Here is a 27,159-nt window from a genome sequence, read left to right on the forward strand (position 1 = left end):
AGTAAAATAGTAAAATTGTAAAGTAGTAAAGTAGTAAACTAGTAAAGTAGTAAAGTAGTAAAGTAGTAAAGTAGTAAAGTACTAAAGTAGTAAAGTAGTAAAGTAGTAAAGTAATAAAGTAGTAAAGTAGTAAACTAATAAAGTAGTAAAATAGTAAAATAGTAAAATAGTAAGGTAGTAAAATAGTAAAATTGCAAAATAGTACAATTGCAAAATTGTAAAATTGTAAAATTGTAAAATTGTAAAATTGTAAAATTGTAAAATTGTAAAATAGTAAAATAGTAAAATAGTAAAATAGTAAAATAGTAAAATAGTAAAATAGTGAAATAGTAAAATAGTAAAATAGTGAAATAGTAAAATAATAAAATAAAATAATATAAAATAATAATTTTAAAAAAGGAAAAGAACAAAAACAGAAAGAAAAGAACAACGTACAACGAAACAGAGCTTGTACGAATTGCTGACGAACCGAAACGTTTGTCGAGGGAGCAACTGAATGCGATTTGAAGAGTCGCCGGAGCGATTGTCCAACTTAAATCCCGTACGAGCTATCGCGGTCGGGATTGCTTTTCGAGAGAGAGTCGCCAGCGTGCTCTCGTTAGAGAGTACTCTCCCTCCCCCCTTTCCTTCATTCTCTTTTCACTTCATTTTTCCTGATTCCTCCAGCTCGCTTTCCCCGAGTCCATCTATCAGACGGCCGGATTATTTTCACTGACCTCGGACGTTTCAGCCTTAAAGTTCCTTAATGGTTTCCCCAAGTTACCGCCAGTGGAATCTGATTGCAACCGATAATGAGGTTTCCGCGAATCGCGGACGTTGTAGTCGCTTCCTGGAAAATAAGGAAAAGTTATGGCGGCTGGGGGATGAAAAGTACGGAATCAGCCGCGGCCGATCCCTGTCGCGATGACTCTCCTGGCGATCGAACTCGTTGAAGATGGCTAATAATTCGTTTCTTCTTTACTTTACTGCAGAGTTGGGCATACTTCATTCGAACAACGAATAATCAATAACGAATAAATCTGTCAAATTTATTCGAACAAATCTTATTCGAACATACAGTTGGGCATTATTCGAATAAAATTTTATTTGAATGACATTTCGAATGAATTCTTCGAATAAAATTTTATTCGTATAATATTTCGAATAAATTCTTCGAATAAAATTTTATTCGAAATATTTACTGAACTAATGTAAAGAAAAAGAGTCGGGAGTTCTTTTTTCACAATTTTGGTTTATTTAATAAATTTGCTTTGCTTTTAATATTTAATAAAGCGGATCCATTTCAACCAACCAACATTTACAAACGAATGTTAACGTAGAATTTCTTGTACTACAATATTTTACAGATAATAGAAATGATTACACATCTCTGAACGCATATCCCATAATTAAAAATATATTTTTGAAATATAACGTTCTTTTGCCATCTTCTGCTTCAATAGAGCGTTTGTTTTTATTTGCAACAATTTGTAATAAATTCGCCTAAAGCAAACAATTAACCAACAAAATGTTCGAACAAAAAATTGTACTAAAAGCAAATTTATTAACTAAATCAAAATTGTGAAAAAAGGGCTCCTGAATCTTTTTCTTTACATTATTTTAATAGATATTTCGAATAAAATTTTATTCGAAGACTTTATTCGAAATATTATACGAATAAAATTTTATTCGAAGAATTTATTCAAATAATGCCGGACTCTGCTTTGCTGCATCGAAATTGATGTCTAAATTTTTATTCCTACGACTTTGATACGTATTTTGGGATCGAAAGTAATTTATTCGTTATGTAATAATGATAACAATAATAATTATTTTATAATTGTAATAAATTGCTTTATTTTAATAATAAATTTATTACACGATAGTGATAAATATTTATTATCGATTATTTATATTCCTGTGATTTTAATTCAACATAGTTAGGATTGCATATGCGTTATTGATTACATTTGTTTCTATGATTTTCAATATATATCTAGGATTGAATATGTGTTATTCATTATATTTATTATTGATTACACTTATTTTTGTGATTTTAGTTAAACATAGTTGGGATTTCACATGTTTTATTGATTATATTTTGCTATTGGTTATATGTTTCCTAATATATATTTAGGATTAAATATATTTCATCAGTTGTATTTATTCTGTAATATTAAATCAGTAACCCGACTATGTCTCCCACAACAGTTTCGTCCTCATGGACGTGGATTTATTTCAATACAACTTTTTTAATTCTTCGAATAAATAAATAAATAATTTGTTTCGATACACTTATCTTATAGCACACGATGAGTAACTAAAAGTTCATTGTTTTCTTATAACGGAAAATGTTATATAAAAATGTTCTGTGAACATTTTTGTATCGATACAAACGCAAAATTTAAATGACCAAAATCATAATCTATGAATTTATGAATACAGGTTATGAATACCGATGAAAATTATAGTTCCTCTTATCTAGTTTTTATCCTCTTATTGGCGTTAAAAAATAAATTTTTATTCACTGGTATTAGAAAAGTATTGAAACATTTATTAATTATAATAATTTATTTATTAAAAAACAAATTTTATTTGGGAAATTATTTATTATTAAAATTAAATTATTTATTTATTAAAAAACCAATTTTACTTGGGAAATTATGCACCGAGGAATGAAAACATTTGTTTTGTTTTTTCTCAAACAACACGATATATAATAAAAGATTTGCAATACGAAAAAAGATAGCATTTTAAATTTAATAAAAAGAAGCAAGTGTATTCACATTTCACATTTAAAGGTAAAAAAGTTTATATTAATTTGCTACATATGTTTGCAAAGAACGCTGTCACAATATATGAAATATCTTGTTACAAATAGAAAGTGTTTGCGTTAAAATGTACTTGTTCGCAAATTTTCATATTCCTTTGGTTCATCGTCACATATTTTCATAATAAGAATATATTCATAAGAAAATCGAAGTTTTATATGCACAGGACATTTTTATTCTTTTGCATGCAATCAAATTGAGGCACCCAAGTTAACAATTGATTTATATTTAATTCATAATGTAAGTGATGGAATAATTGACAAATTGTAATTTATGTTTTATTTTTATAAAAAGGAAAAAGTATATATTACTGCTTGTAAAAAATATATTATGTAAAATTATTACTTTAAAATATCAATATAAAATTGGAGTAATCGACATTTTCTTTTTTTTTTTTTTTTTGTATAAGAAAATAATGTGAATAAATTTATAATTTTCACTCAGAAGAAAATATTGATATTTATTGTTTTTATATATTTAAGATTCAGAATATATTTCTATATGATTTAGATTATATTTTAAGATTATATTATGTTTCATACAAAAAAAAAAAAAAACAAAAGAAAACAAGATATATATGTGTACTTATTTTACATTCTTTGGAAAGAAAGTAGCAAAAATTTTACATCATCGTTGATTTTTTACATTTCTGCATTTCATCAAATTGCGCAGCTAAATTTTTGCAAATTCAACGATTGTCTAATTTATTCTTCGTTCACCGGTCTTTGTTCATTTGATCGTGGCACTTATTCGATATTTTCCCCCTTTAGGGCATTCCAACTTTGATCATCGCCGTGTCTGGAATCGATGACGCAGCATCAGTGGCCATCCACGGGATAGTGCAGAGCATCATGTTCTCCGATGACGCACTCTGGTACCAGATCCTCCAGGGCCCCATCTCCATTGTCGGAGGTCTTGGGTTTGGAGTTCTATGGGGCTGGCTGGCTAAATACGTTCCGGAAAAGGGAGACGTGAGTACACCAATTTTTAGTCACGATTGTTTTTACAACATTTTACGACATTTCCGCCGTATTTAATAAAATGTTGGACGATTGAAAAAGTTCGTAGCCGACATTCGCAAGTGTTTCATTTTCACATGAATCATCAAAATATATTGTAATATTATTTAAATATTATTCAGATAATATGACAATAAAATATATTGTCATATTATTCAAATATTCAAATAAAATATCAAAGTGTTTTATACAATAAGACCATGTTTAACGCAATCACAATTAGCTCTGAACGCTGTTGTTTCTTCCAAATTTTAAAAGAATTCCAAATATTTCATGCATCGATATAATGCAATTGTAATGCAATTGTAATAATATATAATATATAACATACAGTAATATATAATGCGATATAATGGTATAATCATCAGCAAAAGATCAAAAATTTCAGAAGTACTACACTCTCTGATAAAAATAAATTTTTTGTATATACGTACCTATTTTTTTTTCTTGTTTTTCTGTTTCTGTTTGAAAAACAAAATATTCTAATTGTATGGAAATCTAGAAATTCTATTTCTAGGTCTTCTAGTTTAAAACGTTAGTTCTTTCAATTCAAGATTAATCCGTTGTTATTGTTTCTATTTTAAAAAAGAAACTCTCTGTTTCAAAAAAGAAATTTTCTTTTAAAATTTGAATTTTAATTTGAAACTCCAATTTATCTTTTAATATAAGATTAACCTCTTCGTTGCTATGGTTTCTGTTGTGTCTAATTCTATAGAAATCTAGAAATTCTAAAAGATTAACCTGTTCGTTATGCTTTCTATTTTTAAAAAACGCATATTTCTAGTTTTCTTTCCAAACTTGAATTTTAGTTTGAAATTTCAATTCTTTCAATTGAAGGTTAATTCTGTTGTTATTTAAGAGCAAATTCTAGTTTGAAACTTGAATTCTTTCAGTTAATTAATCCCTTGTCACTTTATGAACAATTTTTGTGACACGAGATATCTCGTTCATAACATACTTAATAAGTGTACATCTATATCTGACATAATGTAAAAAATTATAATAACTAACGTCTGTCAAAGAAAATTGAAAAGAAGCATAGGATTAAAATCTATACTATATTATATATACTTATGATCAAAAATCTTGGGACGCATTTAATATTTCTAATATTTATCGTCAGGTTTTCACAAAATTTTTCAATTGCACGCATATTTAGTACGATTCTTAATATATTAATATTTTGCAGATACTTTGTTGCATAAAGTATTATTTAATGTTTCCAATTTTTAAACAATACTTGCCTCAAGATTTCTGAGCAAGAGTTTATATTTGTGTATACCTTTTTTTCAATAGCTATGCCTATCAAAAAAGATGAAAAAGAAAATTTTTACAAAGCAAATGGTTAGAAATCTAACATTTATCACCCACCTTATATACATTTGTCTGTAACTGATGTAATTCCAAAAATTAATTAGATAAAAAGAATAGTGTTTGTTTAAGCAGGCAGGACAGTTTGACGGGTCAAAAAATTACGAGTACTTTGGAAGGCTAGTAAAAAAAAGTATATATTTGATTGACACGACCTTTTGTGGTTTATTTTAACATATTATGAACTATAAAAAGCAACATTAAAAGAGAAAAGAAGAGAGCTCTTATTTCACTTTTTAACGACATCCTTTTACATAACTTTTTTTTTACATTGCCTATCGGTGTGCATGATTCCAGCTAAACAGGATTAGTTGCGACAAAAAGGTAAAAAAAGTTCAAAAGTAAACAATATTCTCTAGGGACTGACTATCCAATATTTTGATTTTTGTGAAACTTTTAAAAATAACAGCTATTTGTTTTTCATGTATCGAATATTTTCATGTGCCAAAATTTTTTACATTTTTTGTTTATATTTTTCGAAATTGTTAAAAATTAAAAAATTTTCGATCGTCAGTCCCTAGTAAATGTTACACTAAAGTTATGTACCAAGTTTGACGGTAATCGTTTGGTTAGATACCGAGATATCTTGCACACCGTTTCTAAAAACCTAGTTTCGAGAAAAACGCGTTTAAAGTTATAGAATCACGTCATTTTTCATACGTATCCTTTACTTACTTTTTTCACTTATATACCGCGGCTCACAGCTCTTACAATTCACAACTAAATTGAATCCCTAATATTCGATTCACCAAAAGTAATATTTGAGTCACACGATTTACACTTTATAATACTGCTTAAAGTTGTAAACATTATTGGATTTATTATTGTACCCCAAAATATGTCGTTTTAAAGGTTAGGACCTTTAGTATCTTATTTCTAAGACTTCAAATTACTATTTAAAAAAAAAAAAAATTAATTTTTTAAAATTTTCAAACTGTCCTGACCTCTTGAAAATCATTTATCGTCACATGGTTAACGAAAAGCTGAGTGATATAATAAATCCTTGACCTATCACATTACGAATTTTTAAAAAATGATGAAAAAATAAAAGGAGAGGTCCGGCTCTGCAAATGTTCAATCCCGGATGTAAAGTTTGTTGCCAGAATTGATTAATTCGTGTATCGGGTCAGATTGATCGCGTGTCCGATCCTTGGTATCCGATTATGGTAAGGAGATTTGCTACGAAATCCTGGAAAATGTCTGGGATATCTAATAGGTCTCTTAATCTCGATGAGGTTGTTCATTGGATGTTGAAACATCGTTTCGTTTCGTCTTTCTGACGAAGTGAAATGAGAGAGGAAAAAAGGAAAAAAGAAACAGAGATCGAAGCTGCAGATCAGTCGAAAACTTTGTTTTGCTTTCGTATAAATTTCGCTTGCGTCGTTCTTGCAAAAATTGCAGAGGAAATGGTCACGGTTATGACTTTTTTCGCTTTTTCCTCGTTCCCGATTCTCGCGCGGGATGTTTGCTTTTTTCCCCCCTGTTTCGCTCGTCGAGAAGCGTGAAGCAGAATCGGAGCGCGTATTCGGTGTCAATCTTCGTGAGGGAATATTTATTGGAAACATTTGACTCCATGAAATTTTTGCAGCGATCTCGAAGCGAACTTTTCTGGCGAACGTTTTTCCCAACGCGTGCGACGACGTGATGCTCGAAATGATTACGAACTGTTTTTTAGAATCAAATATTTATTTTCTTGTATTTCATCGAAGAATAACAATTATTATTAGATATAGGAAAGATACACAGAATGGGTACAAGAAATATTAGCACATCTAGTTTTTTTTGGCGATATTTTTATGAAGACAAGTGTTATATTAGCATCTGTTTTGATAAAATTACGTAAATGATTGAGAAAACCACCAGTAAAAAATTCAATGGAAGCTGCTTTAATCAGTTAATAATATTTTATTAGTATTTGCTATTAATATATATAATTATGTTTATAATGTATATTGTATACTATATATATTATAATGAAAATAAAAAATAACGTTTTCTGCGATTTTTTGTGACTTTTAACATAAAACTAATTAAACACTGTTAATAGGTAATAAATGATTATAAGCTTAGGATTTCAATTTTGTTAATCTCCGAGAATGTCCATAATTTTTTACGTATTAAATATTTTAACACATCAAAGACCAGTTGTTCCAGTTAATTTATTATATCAATACAAGTATTACATAATGAACTTTCTACTAGAAGCTCGGTCTAATCGAACTCTGCCAGACAAACTAGATGTACCAAATTACATGTCCTCTGAAAATGAAAAAAGGAGACATTCTTTGAATAATGAATAGTTTCGAAGCTAATGGCATTTATAGATTAAAAAAGGACACTTGTATATACTCAGACGAGTATTGTGGCCGTGATATTCTTAATCTCTTGCGCTGGATTGACATGCCACGTACGTCGAGAAGTTTTTGTCTCAAAATTGCAATATTTCCTCAATTTTAAGTATATTTAAGTATAACCCAGGCAAAACAAATAATAAATTTATTATTTTTCAATAATTTCTATCCAGTGATATCACCGACGAGTTCAAAAAGGAAGCGACGAATTATTGTATATGGTTTGGTTACTCGTTATGGTCCACAATCAGTGGTTAGGGGGGTCAGGATAGTGAAATTTTCAAAAAATTGATTTTTTATTTTGTTTTAGTAGTTTAAATAGTAGTTTAGTGTCTTAGAAATAAGATACAAAAGGTCCTAACCTTTAAAACGACATATTTTGGGGTACAATAATAAATCCGTGGATACAAAATAATTGAATTTGTATCGCTGTTTACAACTTTAAGCAGTATTACAAAGTGTAAATCGTGTGACTCAAATATTACTTTTGGTGAATCGCATATTAGGGATTCAATTTAGTTGTGAATTGTAAAAGCTGTGAGCCGCGGTATATAAGTGAAAAAAGTAAGTAAAGGATACGTATGAAAAATGACACTTCTGATACTTTAAACGCATTTTTCTCGAAACTAGGTTTTTAGAAACGGTGTGCAAGATATGTCGGAATCTAACCAACCGATTACTGTCCACAAACTTGGTACATAAGATTAGTGTAACATTTACTAGGGATTGACGATTGAAAATTTTTTAATTTTTAACAATTTCGAAAAATATAAACAAAAAACGTAAAAATTTTTGGCACAAATTCGATACATGAAAAACAAATAGCTGCTATTTTCATAATTTTCACAGAAATGAAAATGTTGGATCGTCAATCCCTAGAGAATATTGTTTACTTTTGAACTCTTTTTGCCTTTTTGTTGCAACTAATCCTGTCTGGCTGGAATCATGCACACCGATAGGCAATGTAAAGAAAATAGTTATGTAAGTGGATGCCGTTGAAAAGTTAAATAAGAGCTCTCTTTTTTTCTCTTTTTAATGTTGCTTTTTATAGTTCATAATGTGTTAAAATGAACCACAAAAGGTCATGTCAATCAAATATATACTTTTTTTTACTAGCCCTCCAAATATTTGTAATTTTTACGCCCGTCAAACTGTCCTGCGCCCCTAACGCAGTGGAGGGGATCAGAAAAGTGGGAGCAAAGGCCGCCAGTTGGCCATCTCTGATTTAAATAATATCCAAGTATAGTGACCATGTATAGAGACAATACACATTGCACGCGGTAACGTTGCTTTCCCATTCGTTCATTCTACAGATCGACGATTCACGGTCCGCTAACGCTTGACCCAATCCCCGATAAAAAGTGCAATAAAAGATAACGCTTTGGCACGAACGGCCGCTTCGATTCCGCTCTTTAACGCCTCGCGATCCATCTCGATAACGATACCGCTGGCAATGGACCGTTGCGAGCGCGGAAACGGGATCAACGAGCCAGCCGGCTTCTTTATCAAAACGAAAGCGGGTCTAGAGACGAAGCCCGTGGAAAATTGGGCCGATTCTTTATTTTCGTTGCTGTTTGATCTCGTGTAGTTCCAACAGTTTCTCAGAGTGGATGACGACGCAGAATGTGGTCGACGTATACAGTAACCTTTGGACAAGTACTACGTTTGTATAATTAAACTGACACATACGATAACTGTAACTTGTAAACTGCAATATTTACAAGACATTATCATCAGTTTAGGTATATTATTAAATTCAGATTTTTTAATCTTAACGTTAGGAAAAGGAATTATTGTTTTTTAACCATTGTATCTTTATCTAAATTCGTCAATTTTGTAATTTATTTTACACGCGTGGTTACATATTTACAATTGTAATTATAACAAAATTATAGTTTACAAATTAATATAATCATAATCGCTATAGTTTACAAATTAATATAATCACATTTAATTATAAAAGAGCTTGCTACGAAAAGTGAAATTTTGTAAAAAATAAAATGTAAAACATACATTATAAGAAATTATAATTGATACGTACACATAAAAGATACAATAATCTATGATAAATCGATGTCGTAAACTGAAACAGCAAATAAAAATGATCACGCTGAACTTGATGAAATAATATTTAATTTTCTGCTTTTGAATAGCTTGTCAAGTTGTATCGCCTTCGTCATAAATATTTCGATGATTATTTATGATATTGTTACTTATTGTAATAATTATAGTAAATTTTAGTAATTTACACTACACATTAATATTTACGCTAGTTTATACTGTAGTAAATTGTAGTAATTATAGTAAATTTTAGTAATTTACACTACACACTAATATTTACGCTAGTTTATACTGTAGTAAATTGTTATTTAATTTTTAATGAATTAATATACATTTCTCCGTAAAATTAAATCCGGTGACTAAATAATTTCAGAAAAATCGTCGACTTTTGAAGTTTTGTAACTTTTGTAAAAATTATCGCACAACATTGTGCTCGCGCTCGTTTTTTAAAGGGTCAAAGTCTCTACTTTCACACGCTTTAATCTGTCTTTCTCGAAAATCCTTTCTTGTTATAGAAAAATATTGGGCAAGTAGGTACAAGTTCGACCGTAAAACTAAATTGAGTAATTCCGATGCCTGATGCACATCTTTCATTTAAGGTGCAGTAAAATCGCAGAAAGAGAAATCGTAAATCAACTTTTGACCGACAAACGTGTAAAGGCGCGACCTTCCTCTACGAGGTCGCGTTGAAATTAATTTGAAAAAGGAATTTCCGTGGTAGCATTAGAATTTATACAATTCGAGAAGGAACTTTTCAATATTCTCTACAATGGAAAAGGCTCTTTGAAGAAAACAAATTTAAGCTGTTAATGTGAAAATGGAGACTTCTAATAATCACTGGCCTTTAAAACGAGTATGGGCACAGCTGTTTTAATTTAATGACCCTTTAATTTTGTCGAGAAGTGTATTAAACTTGATATATAGTGTTTTGTTGAAAATACGGTGTTAATTTGTACGTAATTATTCAGTATATAGTATGAAATTCCTCTCTGTTGAAAGCTGACGTAGAATGTTATTATCGTTCGTGTGATTTGAATATTTAACGTAAACATATTAATAATAAATCAGGATTTATCAATATGTCCGTATTACTATTACTTTTCACTTGACTTTGATTAATTTAATTGCTGACACGTAATATTTGATACAATGTTAATTTACTGGAAATCTGTGTGGGCTGATTTCTTTTATATTGAATTTGACGTTAAATTCAGAATCGAAAGTTAGTTTATATAAGAAAAAAATGCAATCACTGTTTTTTGAAAAAGAGTCTGCTTTATTTTACGTTTTCGTTTAACTTAGGAGATAAATTCGTTCGCATAATTGGTCTGAAGGAATCAAATTTGCAGATCAATTACAAGTTCAACAATTTTCAAACATGGATGTTTATTAGTAATCACTGGGCGCTTTGAAACTTTTATTATCAGTTAACTTTGTATTTAATTCAACAGTTTTCTCTTGAATCGATGAATCCGATAATAACGTATTTTAGTATTTCGTTTTTGTAAAATCCATTTTTCCTCAACCCTGATTTATCGTCATTTCCTATTTTCAAACTTGCGAAAATTTCTTTCGTATTGAATTAGAAACTTTACACAAATTAATAAATTCTATGCCACATATGATGCTTGAGGTGATTAAAAACAAACTAAATATCGAGGTTCTTCATAAAATTAGCTTTTCGTTATTTTTTAAAATTTTGATTTATTTTGCACAAGAATTTAAATTTTCGCATAAAAGTTATATCATCAGTAACGATAAAAATTATATTATTCAATTAAAATTTGTCTATCGTTAATTCCATTAAAATGGAGCAATTATAATTAAAAAAAAAAAAAAACAATTGAAAACTATGAAACAGACTTTTACGTTCAAAATAATATGGTGAATCCAACCTAATTATTTTGATGATTCGTGCTTGTATCCTGTTAGTATCCAGATCAACTTTCGTAGAGTACAACAAATCGCGCAAGATAGCGATCGTAGCAAGAAAATATTTAGAAATAATGTAAAAAGAATCTAGTCGAGTCTAGTCTCGAAATATTCTAGAACGTCTGAAATTTACAAATACGTTTTATTTTTCACAAAAAGTTTAATTTAAGAGCGAATTCTAGTGTGAACTTTTCAAAAAATCGATTTTTTTTTTGCATATTCTTAAAGAACATAGTTTAAAAAATAAATCTCTGTAACCTTACATGTAAACTCCTAAAATTAACGAAGTTATTGTTTGCGCGACGACCAGCGTCATTGTTACCGCAATACTAAACTTTAAAGGCATTTTTCTGGAAACTATGTTTTTCAGAACGGTGTCCATGATATCTCAAAATCTACTTGACCAATTGACTCAAAATTTTAAATACGCATTTAGTACACGTGTGACTATAGCCCCTATCAGAATCAACCAAAAAATTGTATTTTTTATATTTTTTTAGGCTTCCAAAGTTTAACAGAAACATGCAAAAATCGATAATCGAACTTCAAAGTATCACCACTTTTTTAATTACCGACTTTTTTCTTTTGTTTTGGTACCTGCTCTAACCAAACTCATGCTAATTAAGGGACATGGACGATCTTTTTTATTTCCGACAAACAGAATGGTTGGAATCATGGACACCGTGAGACGACGACCTTTTTTAAAGCGACTATGTTTGAGAGTATGCAGTGCTACTAATTTTAACTTTCATTGTCCCAAAAAATTTTTAAACGTCGTTGAAATACGTACAAATAAACCCTGTCAATTTGACTGCGAAAGGTACAATAGTTTCTTTGCAAAAAATTCCCTAACAAAGTTAAAAAAAACACGCACTTCACACTGGAATTTAGTTAAATTGCTTTTCTCGCATGACAAGTACATTCGTTATTACACGGTAAAAATTGTTGTTCCTTCAGTACACTCTGAGAGGTTGATCAGCGACTTTTTCTGGTACATTTTTTCCTAGACAAACTTTCCTGGGGAAAGAAAGAGAGAGAAAAGATAATAGAGACCGATTCTCCAGGAAATCGTTGAACTTGGCTTCCAGCTGCATCGAAATCGCCCGCCGCGAATTCGAGGAAACGTGGAGCTAGAAAAGGTTTAGAAACGAGACGAGAAACACAGAAGCGGGCCAGTAGGTCGATCGACGAACCGGCAAGGGTTTCAACGTCGAGCGTCTCGCCTGGAAATATTCGTTTCACCGTTCTCTACACGGCAAAAGAAACCAGTGAAAGATTTTCCTTTTCCCTCCTCTCTCTCTCTCTCGTGTTCTTTTTTCAAACTTTTGCCAAGAAGAGGCGAGTCTTTTCGCTGCACGATAACCACCGTGGAGCTTGATCGCGGCTGGCGTTGCATTGAAATCTTTCTGCGAGTGGGGGAGGTTCGTTAAGTATGGAGAAAGCGCCGTTCGGCGGTTCTTCTTTTTTTTTTTCTTTTTCTTATTATTTTTGGATATTTTGTTCGTGAAGGATTCCGAACCAGTTGCTTCTGATTGACGATCTGGTTTCTTGCGAAGAATGCTGCCGTTTTTCGGGAGTCGTGGAAATTTGGCAATATCGCGGTAGCTTTATAGAAAGATCAAGTATGTATCTTATAGTGAGGAGCAAAACTGTACCAATGGCGTCGATAATTTAAATTGAAAAATTGTAATATATATAATATATATATATATTTAATTATAAAATTTTATACATGATTTTATATACAATTTTTTATATATGAAATATATATATTATACATATTTTTATTTTTATATATAATTTTATAAATTTTATATATAATTTTAATTATAAAATAATATATATATATATTTAATTACAATTATAAAATTGTAATATATATATATATATTACAATTGATGTATATATAATATATACGTTATGTAATATATATTCAAATAAAAATAAAAATATATATAATATATATATATATTTTTTCATTTCCAATGACGTCAATAATTTAAATTGAATAATTGTAATATATGTAATATATATATTTAATTATAAAATTTTATATATAATTTTATATATAATTTTTTATATATAAAATATATATATATTACATATATTTTTATTTTTATATATAATTTTATATATAATTTTAGTTATAAAATAATATATATATTTAATTACAATTATAAAATTGTAATATATATATTTTTTTTCATTTTCGTCGATAATTTAAATTGAAAAATTGTAATATATATAATATATATATATTTAATTATAAAATTGTAATATATATAATATATATTTAATTATAAAATTGTAATATATATAATATATATTTAATTATAAAATTGTAATATATATATATATTTTTTTTTTCATTTCGTTACAATCAATCTTCATTGAGGATTATAAGTAGGCTGGCGTGAGTCAATGGTATGCAGAGTAGTTACTACTAGTGTCGATTAATGAGATACATAGGTTCGGATGTTTATATAAATCTATAGTGAAGGCGCAGAGAGTAGTATCTTTTTAGTCTTCGTGTATGTACTGTAGAATTCAACAGTCGAGTGGCCAAAGTGTTAGGGTGTCTACTTACGCGTAAATTGTATCTGTTGCCGTGTTTTGATACTTCCTCTTTTGTAAGAATCCTGAGATCACGGTGGATTGTTTCGTTTGTTATGTACATACCAAGGTGCATTTGCGATCATTCTTGCTGTTTTTGATTGGAAGCGTTGGAATGTTTCGATGTTGCTCACTGTACACCAAAGTTGAGTTCCGTAGGTCCAGATGGGTTTCAAGATAACTTTCTAGTGTAGTAGTTTACTTTCCAAGCTTAGATTTGATCGTCTACCCAAGAGCCAATAATATTGTTTAACTTCATTGGTTATATTTAGCTTTGATATGCTGTTTCCACGTTAATCTTCTGTCGAAGTGCAATCCCAGGTATTTAATTGAACCTTTGGTCGGAATTATTGAGTTGTTACAAGTCACTGACGGGAAATTTTGTCTTCGTAGAGTAAATGTAATATGCGTCGATTTATTTTCATTTACTTTAAATCGCCATTTGTGGAACCATTCTTCCTAGGTATCGATGCTTCGTTGAAGAGATGTAGATCTTCATGAGATGATAATAGAGCTGTAGCATCCGCGAATGTTGCAGTGATTAGCTCCGATGGAGTAGGTAGATTGGCTGTATGCAAGGTATATAAGAGAAATCCAAGGACAATGCCTTGCGGAACCACAGAGTTGATAGGAATGAGTTAGGGTACTAGGTACTTCACTCTGAAGGTTCTATTAATATTAGGTATGACTAAAATATGAAGTAGTAAGGATGAAGTAGGATGTTTTTGAGTTTGTACATTAGTACCAGCGTGCCATACCTTGTCAAACGCCTATTGGATGTCTAGAAACACTGCAGAACAATATTTTTTCTTTTCTAGGTCTTGACTGATTTCATATACTATTTGGTGGACTTGTTCTATTGTTGAATGCCGTTTACGAAAGCCAAACTGATGGTCTAAGGGATAATCTTCGATTCTTCTAATATGGGATGGAGCCATTTGAGTAATTTTTAACTAGAAATGTTTAGCAGTAAATCGATTGGATGATATGAGCTTGCCTCGTGGATCAGGTTTGCCGGCTTATCGGTAAGGGTGATGATTGATAGTTTCCAAGATTTTGGGTAATACCCTAGACCAAGGATTGCGTTAAATATCGATGTGAGGAATGCAATTCTCTTTTTGGGGAGCTCTTTGATCGCTTTGTTACTTATTCTGTCGTGCTTTTTTAGAGTTGAGAAGCTGAACTATATTTGTCACTTCTGCGGCTGTAAAAGGAGATTATAGGTAATCTAGGAGAAAAAATTAAACATGAGTAAGAAGTAATAATTTACATATTATAACGATCCACTTGGTAGTTCGACAGTTGTGAGTTCTTTTTTTTTTTCAAAAATGGTTTTACAATGAAATTTTTGCAATACTCGAATATTAGTGTCTGTCTGATCCTCGTTTATCACGGCTGTATTTTAACAAGTTTTAGCAAGTTTTTCTTTTGTTCATCACGACTGAGATATTTTACGTTTATGCAAAAGTTTCAGCACGACGCGAGAACAGTGTTCTTTATTTTTAATTAACTGGTATGCACCAGTGGATTGATAAGTTTGAAACTAAAATAAATTGCAAATAATAGAAAGAAGTAGCTTGCTTCGTGCACACAATTAATAGAAAATATTTTTCTCCACGGGTATAAAGGAACTTGTACAACTGATAAGTGTGAAGAAACATAGGAACTTTATTTTCATTCCAACAAACTTTGCAGTTGCAAATAATTATCTAATTATCTTCGCACATACATTTAACAGTATAATCTAAGTTTATTTCTAAATCATCTATTGTACAAATACAGAAATTCGTTTCAAAATTGCACAATTTTTGAGGAAACATATAATATCGTAATCGTTTCATTATTATCTGATATATGATCACTGATTATTGGCTCACCTTCAATTTTTCAAATAAAATGATACAGTTTTTCATACGTCGTGGAATATTTCCATGTTTTTTTCACTTGAATTTATTTTAAAGCGTGAAGCTTTCATGATACTTTAACAACTGTGAGTTTGTTTTTTTTTTTCTTTTCTTGGAAAATAATTTTACATCGTTTATCATTACATTATTTTTCGACGAATTCAAAGTTTAATAAAATGGTTTAATAAATGGAAAAGATCGTACAACGAGTTTTAAGGGGTCGTTGTGAGAAGAAAATTTCAATCTTCAAGACCATGGTAGATTTCATAAGGAAAAATATTTTTTAATATTTCTACACGAGTCTGAACTTTTCGAGAAAAAAAGTATCCTCATACACAGAATGTAAAATCATCTTTGAAAAAAATAATCTCACGATTGTTGTTTCATTTTGAACTTTTCACAAAATATCCACATGCATACTGACATCTATAGACACTAGTCGCATATAAAAATCGAAAAGGAAACAAGAAAAGCACATTACATTTGGAATGCATGCCATTGGATGTGATTTTCATCAAAAAAATTCTCCTTTGATTTTTGATACAGCTTTTACCATTCTAGCGATTTTTTTCAATTAATTTGTTTAAATTTCCAAACGGTACATTATCTCAACAGTGTTGTAAAATCTCCATATTAGATAGTTTTGCGAGGTTTAGGAATATGTTTCTGGACTCGTCTATCAAACTTGAAGAATTAAAATCAGAGAACAAACAAGTCAATTTTGTTTGTTAAAATTTTTCAATCTTCTTTCTCTTCTCGAGTATTCTCTACACAACTTAGATCGTCATCCTTTTGCTCGACCAATTTAGAAACTATGATAGTGGGAAGAAATATTTGCAGAGATTCTAAATAATAATATTATCATTATTATCATAAATAAAATAAAATCCAATACACTTTTCTTGGCTATAGCGTATTAAAAAAAAAAAGGCAAATAATTGATTATTTTTGTATGTAGAAAATATCTACAACATTTAATTTTTGAGTAAAACAATCAGGTTCTGATAATTTAAATAAACGCAATCTAATTTCTTCCAATTTATATCGCAATTTATTTCACATTAAAAAATGTGAACATTTTTTAAATACTGAATTTTTATTTAAATTCACGAATAACTTTCTCAAATTAACAACTATTTTCTGACCATGTCCCTTGTGTCAATTTCACATATTTTCTTTTATAAAATATCGTATTATAAGAAATATTACACGTAAAATATATTTTCGATAATTTCTAACATAAATATATATTTCCGACATTTTTGATAACAACATATGCTTTCAGAATTGCAAATAATATTCGTTTTCGTTGTCTTGGATATAATATAATTAAAAATTAAAATTATTATTTATTATAATTTATAGAATTTAATTCAAATTCTAAATTTGAAACACTAATGTGTTAAAATAATCAAATATTTATTTATTAATTAAAAATAAATACTTTATAAATTATAGCCTTTTCGTACAAATAATGTAAATATTTTTATAGATAGAAACCTGACATACATCGGTTTGAACTCAAATCATGTAAGATTTTAAAAGTCGAACAGACATAATTATCAAACTTCTACATTTAAAATTTATCTCAATTCATTCATTGAGATCGCAATCATTTTTTTCTCTATAAAAAAAATATAACTCTGATGTCCCTGAGGTAATTTATTCTATTAATTTTAAATTAAACATCAAAATAATTTCTTAAATTAAAGTTCATTAAATTTAATAATCCTCCCGATTAAATATTAATTAATATTTTATATCAAATACAAAAATGATAGGCGATATACTGCCTTGTAATTATTACTATTATTATGCAATATCATACTAAAATTGCGCGTTCAATGCACATTTCATATTTTTGCGGAAACGAATTTGAAGCAAGTAATTACAACATTAGACAAAATGAGATCACGATTTGTCACAAAATGCACAGCTTGATATAAAAATTTCGCCTGTTTTCGATAAAAGTAGTTGCAAATTACAAATATTCACTTTTTCACGTGTAGATGTTAATTCTTTACCAATTTGACGTTCGAGTTGAGAAACGAAGAACGGACGAGGGTCAAATGTCACAATTCTTGTTTAATGAAACTCCAGACTGCGAGACTTGCGCGGCATCTGAAGTGGAAATTGCAAGAAGAAGAAACTGGTTTTCGTCGAAACGTGAAAAACACGCGTCACTCTGTGCGTGAAAAGAAATTTCCCTCATTTTTTTCTTTTTTTTTTTTTTTTTTTTTTTTTTTTTTNTTTTTTTGCAAGCACGAATCAAAGCGACGAATGACGAAAAAGGTAGCCATTAACGGTCCGTGGCGAGCAGCTGAGCAAAGTCGTAATGAATGGCAATAAACGTATCGTAAACCCAAGTGGATGCTAGACGAGCGTGCTCCGAGATTTATAGGTCAGTTTCTCAGAATTAGGAGCCTGTGCAACACTCTCGGCGTACAACTTGTCTGGCATTACCGCGTACAAACATTCCGCGATCGTACATCAAATCCAGTTATTCGTTTCAACTTGCGTGACGCAGCTTAAATTTGAAAAATATGAAAAAGAGAAATCCCTCTTATTTTGTAATTGAACCATCAACAATCTCGAATATAATTCCTTGGTCTATTTATTTGGAACTTGATTCATCGTTTCATGTTTTTTTTTTTTCTTTTTAAATTATTGGTGCCTGGTTTTTGATTAAACGACATGGTTACCAGATTGAATTGTTGTTGTTTTTTTTTTATTTAATGTCGCATCGACATCTCGGTCATTATTAGCGACGTTTGGTGTTCTTGGTGTTCAGAAGTGCGATTGTGTTTTCTATATGGTTCTTACAAGTGAAAGCTGTTTCTGTTGGTTTTATATTGCAATTTAGTCCGACTTGCTCAATTTTTCGTACAAGAAATATTTGGCTGTAGGTGGTTTGTTACATGGTGTGCAGTAAGGTGGTTCTGATTTGTCGAGGATGAAATTGTGGAAAATATTAGTATGGCTCGTCCTTGCTCTAGTCATTACGATTCTTTCTCTTCTATTTGTGGTGCCGTCGGGAACTGGGTTGTACAAGTCCTCTGATGGACCGATTGAATTTGGTCTTTTTATCAGGTTCCAAATTCTGTTCCAGTCTTTTTTTATTGTTACCTTAAGGTGGTTTATTAAGTCTCGATGGGGAATCGGTGTCAGTGGATTGGAGGGAGCGGCTGAAGAGTTAGCGGCTTCTTTAGCAGCGGTGTCTGTTAGCTCGTTTCCAGTGATTCCTTGATGGGATGGGATCCAAATGAGGGTTATGTTTTTGTTATTATTAATCAATTCGGTGTATTTTTTCAGAACTTTCTGAATAATTTCGTGCTTGTTGTTTTTTAATGTAGCTGGTAGAGCCTTTATTACACTCATAGAATCTGAGAAGATGGCGTACGTTGGGTGAACTATTTATGCTGCACGTAAAATAGCGTATGCCTCGCCAGTGAATATTGACGAATTTTTCGGAAGTTTTACTTTAATTGTCTGATTTTCTGTAACGACTGCAAAGCCTTTTCCTGATTCTGTCTTCGATGCATCTACATATATTTTTAAATATGTCGTGTATTTGTCATTTAGTTCTAGAAATTTTGATACATATTCTAGTCTGCTTGTTTGTTTTTTTAGAGTGGCCAACCAGGTCAGTGTTGATTAAGGGAGTCTTAGCCAAGGGGCTATTTTGCTGTAATTACATTCCATCAAAAATCTTAATACAAAAATCTTGAGACACTTTTTTTTTAATCCTCCAAACCGAGTCCGAGTACTCGGTGAAATTTCACTCGTGAATTTCTTTTTAATCAAATTTTTACTTTTCCTGACAAAACCCTTAAAGGTGTTTGATTTAAAAATCGATTGTGATAATGATATAGCAAAGGCAAAGTAATCCAAAATTTTTTTTAGATTTTTTGGAAGCTTGAGAAAGTAAAAAGATTAGTTTCTTTCCTTTGCTATGCCTCACTATTTACTGTAGATGATAAAGTTGTTCAATGTATAGTAATAACTAATAAGAAATGATACTAATGAAAAATTCAGTATACACCTTTGTTCAAAAATTGTGAAACGCACAGGTAGTAAAATAAGTAGTAAAATTTTTGAACTGCATGCAATGCAATTGTTAATATGTTATATCATGACAGATTCTTTTTTTGTATAAAGTATTATCTAAGTTAACAGCTATGGTCTAGTTAATAATTTTTTAATTTCCAATTCTTCCTGTTTTGAAACAGCACGCAGTACTTGTTTCAAGGTTTTTGAGCAAATGTGTACTTAATCTGTCCACACCAAACAAAGAGAGATTGCTGCTTATAATTGTAAGTGAAAAGAAAATGAACACTGCAGGTATGAAATTGAAAATATACAATATTTAAAATATCAAAAGGATCATTAATATTGAAATTGAAAATCAAAAGGATCGTTAGTATTGAAATTGAAAATATACAATATTTAAAATATTAAAAGGATCATTTATTATTATTACAAGAAATAGTAAACTTGTGATTAATGAACGACTCAAGTTTATTGAAATATTCACTGTACTGTCGACATTGGGATGTTAATCATTTCCACTTTGTTAATCTTTATGCATGTATCTTTTTAATTAAATTCTACGTCCAAGAAATGTAGAAATACACGTAGATGTAATTTTCTGATACAGAAACGAGAGTTTCTTTTGTAAAAAAATAATCATCAATGTCATCATTGATGGTTTAACTTGGTTGATTTAAGCAATTTAACAATATTGTCAATTATAATGATTTGTTGACTCTTACAAAAGTATTGCAGAGAACCAGGTGCTTCGATATTTTCTTCTTTTCCTTTTCCTTTTATGCAAGCTTTTAACAAATATCAGTGTCCACGTAATGATATGCATCTCGTAAATCCTAATAATAAAAACGCGGCGCGTTATCGCCAGATTTGAAACACGGAATTCGTAATAAAGGAGATAAGAGGATAAGAGAGTAACGCTGATCCAGAACAATTAATCCTCCGGATGAATCTCAATCTCTGTTTGCCCGAGCGAGGCGACGCGGCCATCTCGCAAATTTTCCTTCGGAATACTAATTTCGCTCGTGTGACAGAACAATTTCCGAAGTGTCGCGACACCCGTGCCCATCCCCGTGGTTGGGTGATCTTCCCAATATCGTGCAATTTGCACGGGACTTTCCCCGTAAATGGTTATACTCTGCGCATTCTCGGGTCCTTTGCTCGCTCGAATCTACGGCAAACTCGGCCGATTTCCCTCGCGGATTTCGACACGAGACCTTTTCCCAGTTATACTCTCTCCTCCGGATATTTACCAGCGACAGCTTTTCTCGTACAAAAACGTAGCACACTCTGAAAATTATTCAATTCCTTCTTGTTAAACAAAGATATTTCGAATTAATATATTTTGATATTCAGACTTTGATATTATTATGATATTATATATTTATTAGTATTATATATTTATATATATTTATTATATATCATTTATTATACTTATATATTTATATATTTGTATACTATTTATATAATATTTTTACTATATATTTATATATTTATTTTTACTTTATTTTTATTTATATATTTATATATTTATATACTATTTATATACTTATATTTCTACCATATATTTATATATTTATTATATGTCATTTATTATACTTACATTTTTTACTATATTATATTCATATATTTATTATATATCACTTATTATACTTATATATTTATATACTATTTATATACTTATATTTTTACTATATATTTACATATTTATTATATATCATTTATTATATATTTATATAATGAATTATTATCTGTCATTTATTATATATTTATATTTTATGATATTATAATATATTATATTACATTATTATTATCTTCCTTACATGCATTCTTCCCTCGTGTGGTGCTTTTGACAATATCAATTACACTTTTTGCAATACACTTTGTGCTATTAAAAAGAAAAATAGAAATATAGTAATATTCAGCGAATCGAAATAATGGCACATTATTGTGAAAAACAATGGATAGAAACAAATGAAACGAATACTTGGCACGACCTCCTTTGCGGTTAATTTAACGGCAGTCATTCTTTGAGATAAAGGTTTTTTAATGATTTTTTGGCTTGGTTCTTCTTACTTCTTCGCAATACATATTTATCGATATTTGTCATTTTAGAAATTTTTTATTTTAAATTTCAACGAATTTTTTTGTTCGTAAAAAGTATTTTTTATTTTTTTTTAAATTTATGATTAACGTTGCATCTACCTTCTGGTCATTAGCGACGGCTAGGTACTGTTTCCTTCTTTCAAAACGATTATATCTTATGGTAGATGTTAGTTTCCTTTAGATAATTCAGGACATTTCCTATGTGTTTCTGCGACGTCAGGGTTGCCGGTGAAGTTATTTTGTATTTTTGCCTTTGAGAGTGGTATTTGCTGCATTCAAATAGAAGATGATTGGCTGATAAAATTCGGTTGCATTGGATACACATTGGGGGTTCTGTTTTTTTTAAATAGACACTCATGTGTGAGTTTGCAGTGTCCTGTTCTAAGCCTTGTCACGACTATTCTGTCTTTTCTTCTCATGTTGTTGGTAGGCATTGTTTGATAGAAATCTTGGGTTATATAATGAGTTTTTGTTTTTCTGGAGGTGTTCCATATTTTGTTCCATGATTGTTTTTCGGCAAAGTGTAATGTTACAACAAGGTCTTGATAAGGAATTTGTCTTCGGATGACATCCGACGATGGCGATGTTGCTTCTTTGGCTGCTATGTCAGCTTCCTCGTTACCTTTGATTCCCTGGTGGGATGGAACCCAGGTGATGATTATGTCTTTGTTATTGTTGGTGAGGTACGTAAAAATATGTTGAACGTTTAGAATGGTTTCATGTTTTGTTTTACTATTTATGTTTTCTGTTGCTCTGATTACGCTCATGGACGCTGTAAAAATGATGGACGATTGAGTATTTGAGTAGTTGTTTTGTGTGTGGTGAAATGCTTCAAAAATGTTCGCAAAGTATTGTTTTATTGCTTTCACTTTGAAAAATGTACTTATTTCCGGGAATTCGAGCGTCGCATACGTGTTAATTAGTTCGTCAATCATTTCAATGTACTTTTAACCACTTGCGCCGGCAACTGACTGCGGACCATAACGAGTGACCAACATCGTATACAATAATTCGTCGCTTTCCTTTTGAACTCGTCGGTATGATAGAAAATGATTGAGAAGTAATAAATTTATTATTTGTTTTGCCTATTTTGTTTTACCCAAATATACTTAACACTGAGATAATATTACAATTTTGGAACAAACAATTCTCGACGTGGCACGTCATTCCAGCACAAGAGGTTAACTATTTAATTTTCCTTCCATCTTCCTCGTAGCAACCAATATCACATTTGTGTGTCGATAACTCGAAAGTTATTGCTCTTTTTTTGTAAATTATGATAATAATAGTGTGGGCCATCGAATTCGTCTCACCGATAAATACGATTATTTGTCTTGTTACTTACACATAAATTGACGATATATAATGTAAGAAAAAATATAATAGAATGTCCCGGAGTGTACAATTATTTTCTAAACTATTCGTCGTAAAAAAAAAAAAAAAAAAACGTTTCGAATAAAACTTATTTTGTTTCGAGGGACATGTTGACATTTCAAAGACATTTTTTGATGGGATTACATATATTGGTTTAACGAGAAAAACAATTCAGGTATACTAAACTAAAAAGTTTTGAAAATAATGAATTCTTTTGCAATGCAAAAATCAAGATTCCAATATATCCGTAATATGGATTTGAATATATAATTTTCATAAACAAATTAATAGTCAATTAATAAATTAATATCAAATTAATAAATCAAGAAAATCAGTCAACATTTACTTGGAAGAGCTATCAAAAAGTTATAAAAATTACGGTTTCTTTACTATTGTATATTTAAAGAAATGATTTTTTTTGCAAGAAAACATTAAATTTGTTGAAAACACTAATTTACACAAAAACTGTATCTTCGGTAATTTCTGATACATTTGACGAAATAAATTCCGGAGCTGCAACATCTCTTCATCATGGACGATTGCCAATAAAAAAAAAAAAAAAATACGTGTCAAATATTTTGAAAGTTACATTTAAGCCAGATTCATCAAAATCGATGACTGACCAGATGGTGTGTACCAAACTGTTTCACTTGTTCCTTTTTTTTCTTTGTTACAATCGAAAGAAAAATTTGAAGAAAATGTGAAATACGAGATTTTATTAGCGAGGAAGACTTAGGAGCCCAGCGGATCTGAAAATTATAAAATTTTGCATGTTGTTCACGTACAAAGTTACTTCTTGTTCGTGTTCATAATTCCGTTACAAAAAATTTTTTCCACATTGCGTAAAAAGATTTTTTTAAATTGCTACCAGCCCATTTCCAAAAATTAAATCCTTTTTGTAGATGCGAGGAAACCAAACTTGTTTTCTCGATATCCCTTACTGTTTCTCGAGATATTTCGCTCTGAAGAAAATTTTGCATTTTTTGCACGAATTGCACAAAAACTGCAATCTAATAAATAAACGTGCTATTTGCAGTTGATGAAAGGATACAGGAATTGAAAAGAGCTAAAATGCACAAGAATTGGAATTTTTATATTCAAAGATTTGTTGAAATGGCAATTGCGAAATGTTTGTTTTTTTTATTTAATATATTATTTAATAATATATTATTTAAAAAATTATTATTATTATATATTATTTAATTTTACTTTACTTATTATATATTATTTAATTTTACTTTATTTAATTTTTACATTTTGAACTTGTAACAAACTTTTACTAACATTTCAGACATGCACGTACAATAATATTTTTCGAATTAATTTTTGATTTATATACGCGTCATGTGGATTAATCATTTCAGTATTTTCGACTGTGAAAAGACAGAGAAAATATATTCGCAAGGGAAATACATATAAATTTTGTACTTAGACGCAATTAATCGTAAATGTCTGTCAATAATTGTTACACTATACTTAATTCGCGATTGGTATCGGGCATATTTGAATTTGGCGCTAATTAAATACTGCCAATTTGTATGCTCCCGAAATTGAACGAATTAAATTCGTAGCATTTGCAATGGAAATCTCGTAACGCTTGAAACAGCTGTCAGGATCCCTTTAAAATAATGATACATGGCTCGTTTCAACTAAAATTCAATGAACGTCGATATTCCGTAATGTTTAATTCAACGAGAGAAAAGAAAAAGGGAAACCAGGAATTTTCACAGCTTCTTCCTTTTTTTTTTTTTTTGTTCTTTGTACAACGAGTCGCTGTTTCTGTCGGTGGGGAATATTCCGATAAATCAGCGACGACACGACGTTTTCTCCATCAGAAACGGAAAAACTCGCAATACCTGCTACCTTGGACCAAGTCGCTGGAATTTTCCGAACGGTACAGTAAATCACTGAATAGTCGCTGAAACAACGGAAAAACTCGCGTTCCCGCGTGACTCTTTTATTCGCAATCGTTCGCAAAGCATCGCTTACGAAGCACCCGTGAAAATTCTGTCTGAAACAGTGAGTCGCGAGATAAAATGGAGCGTTAACGAAACATTTGTCAGATAAAATGCAAAACGTTGGGAAAGACAAGTGGGGATGATAATTTTAATTTTCTGCCCAGTCGAATGGTGAACAGCGAATTTCACTTTTACCTTAGTAGTGATTCCTTTCTTCAAAATCGAATTGAAATTTAATCGAGAAATCGCTGTGAAAACGCATTAATTTTACCGCAATGTTTTATTTAAACGCTTCGCGTAGAATTTCATTTCGTTCAGAATTCGCAAGCCATTCTGCACTCTGCATTTGACGAAAGCAATTTGTAAAATTTCGAGATTAAATATTTTTTTCTTTTTATAAACATGCGTAACGTAGATTTTTTATAAATAATATATATTTATTATTATTTTTATAGTATTTATTTAATAATATATAACATATATTTATTATTATTTTTATAATATTTATTTAATAATATATAATATATATTTATTATTATTTTTATACTATTTATTTAATAATATATAACATATATTTATTATTATTTTTATAATATATTCTTTATATATAACGTAGATCTTTTATAAACGTAAATTCTGATCTACATACAGGGTGTTTCATGTGAAGTTAACCGCGCAACTTTCTCTTAAACTATTTGCTACGTAGAAAAATGTTTCAAATGAAACTTGCGTTGTTTGGAGGTAAACGTTTTATGGTGGCCAAAAGTCTTGTATAGATTGTTATACTTCCGAGGTTTCAAGGTGATGACCTTTGTTTTTTTTCACTGAAACTCTATATTTTTCGAGTTCACGGTCATTCAATCGTTCCTTACCTACAGTGAGTAACTTTAATATTCGGACATCATACAATTTTTACATTATCACATTGTAATTTTGTTTACAATTAAAAAAAAAAAATGTTTAGCCTTAAATTACATTGCTACATAGGGTCTAATTAACAAAAGCATAAATTTTATTCATATAATGTATAACATTTATTAGATAATATGTTTTAAATGAAATCATGTCTGATTTTGAAGTTATAGTAATATTCGGACACATTTAAAACTCGATAGTGTCCGAACAAATTTTTACAAATTTTTACAAATAATTTAATATCGTGTAGGGTTCCTATTAAATTGAGGATATAAAATTAGGATAGGATTCCTAATTTCAATTATAGTTTATAAAAAACATTAAATTGCAAATTTAAAAATACTTATTTATTATTAATTAATTAATATTAAAATTTTAAATTAAATAAACTGTTAATCTTCAAAATTAAAAAAATATTACATATAAATATAAATTATATATATAATTATATATACTTATATTATGTAATATATATATATATATAATTATATATAAATCTATATTATATAAATAAATTATTATTTTTAACAGATATTCTGTTGCAATATTATTCCACTCTTCTTTTAGTCTTTGTTTTAATATCTCTTTAGAAGTTATTGCTGTTGTCCTAATTCGTCGATTTAGTTCATCCCATAAATTTTCTATAAGATTCAAATCTGGGGACTGAGGTTGCGGCTGTAATAGCTTTGAACAATTAT

At 29.9% G+C, this 27,159-nt stretch overlaps 1 protein-coding gene across 1 annotated transcript in view; it reads left to right on the forward strand.

The window, feature by feature from the left end:
• Positions 1–27,159, forward strand: part of LOC122535116 (sodium/hydrogen exchanger 9B2-like) — a 147,927-nt gene that overhangs the window by 22,586 nt on the left and 98,182 nt on the right. The window contains exon 3 of the mRNA XM_043666344.1: positions 3,581–3,781. Coding sequence (XP_043522279.1) covers positions 3,581–3,781 — 201 coding nt within the window. The remainder of the gene's footprint in view (positions 1–3,580; positions 3,782–27,159) is intronic.

Source organism: Frieseomelitta varia, unplaced genomic scaffold (genome assembly GCF_011392965.1).
Source record: "Frieseomelitta varia isolate USP_RPSP 00005682 unplaced genomic scaffold, Fvar_1.2 scaffold_150, whole genome shotgun sequence".
Classification (NCBI taxonomy): domain Eukaryota; kingdom Metazoa; phylum Arthropoda; class Insecta; order Hymenoptera; family Apidae; genus Frieseomelitta; species Frieseomelitta varia.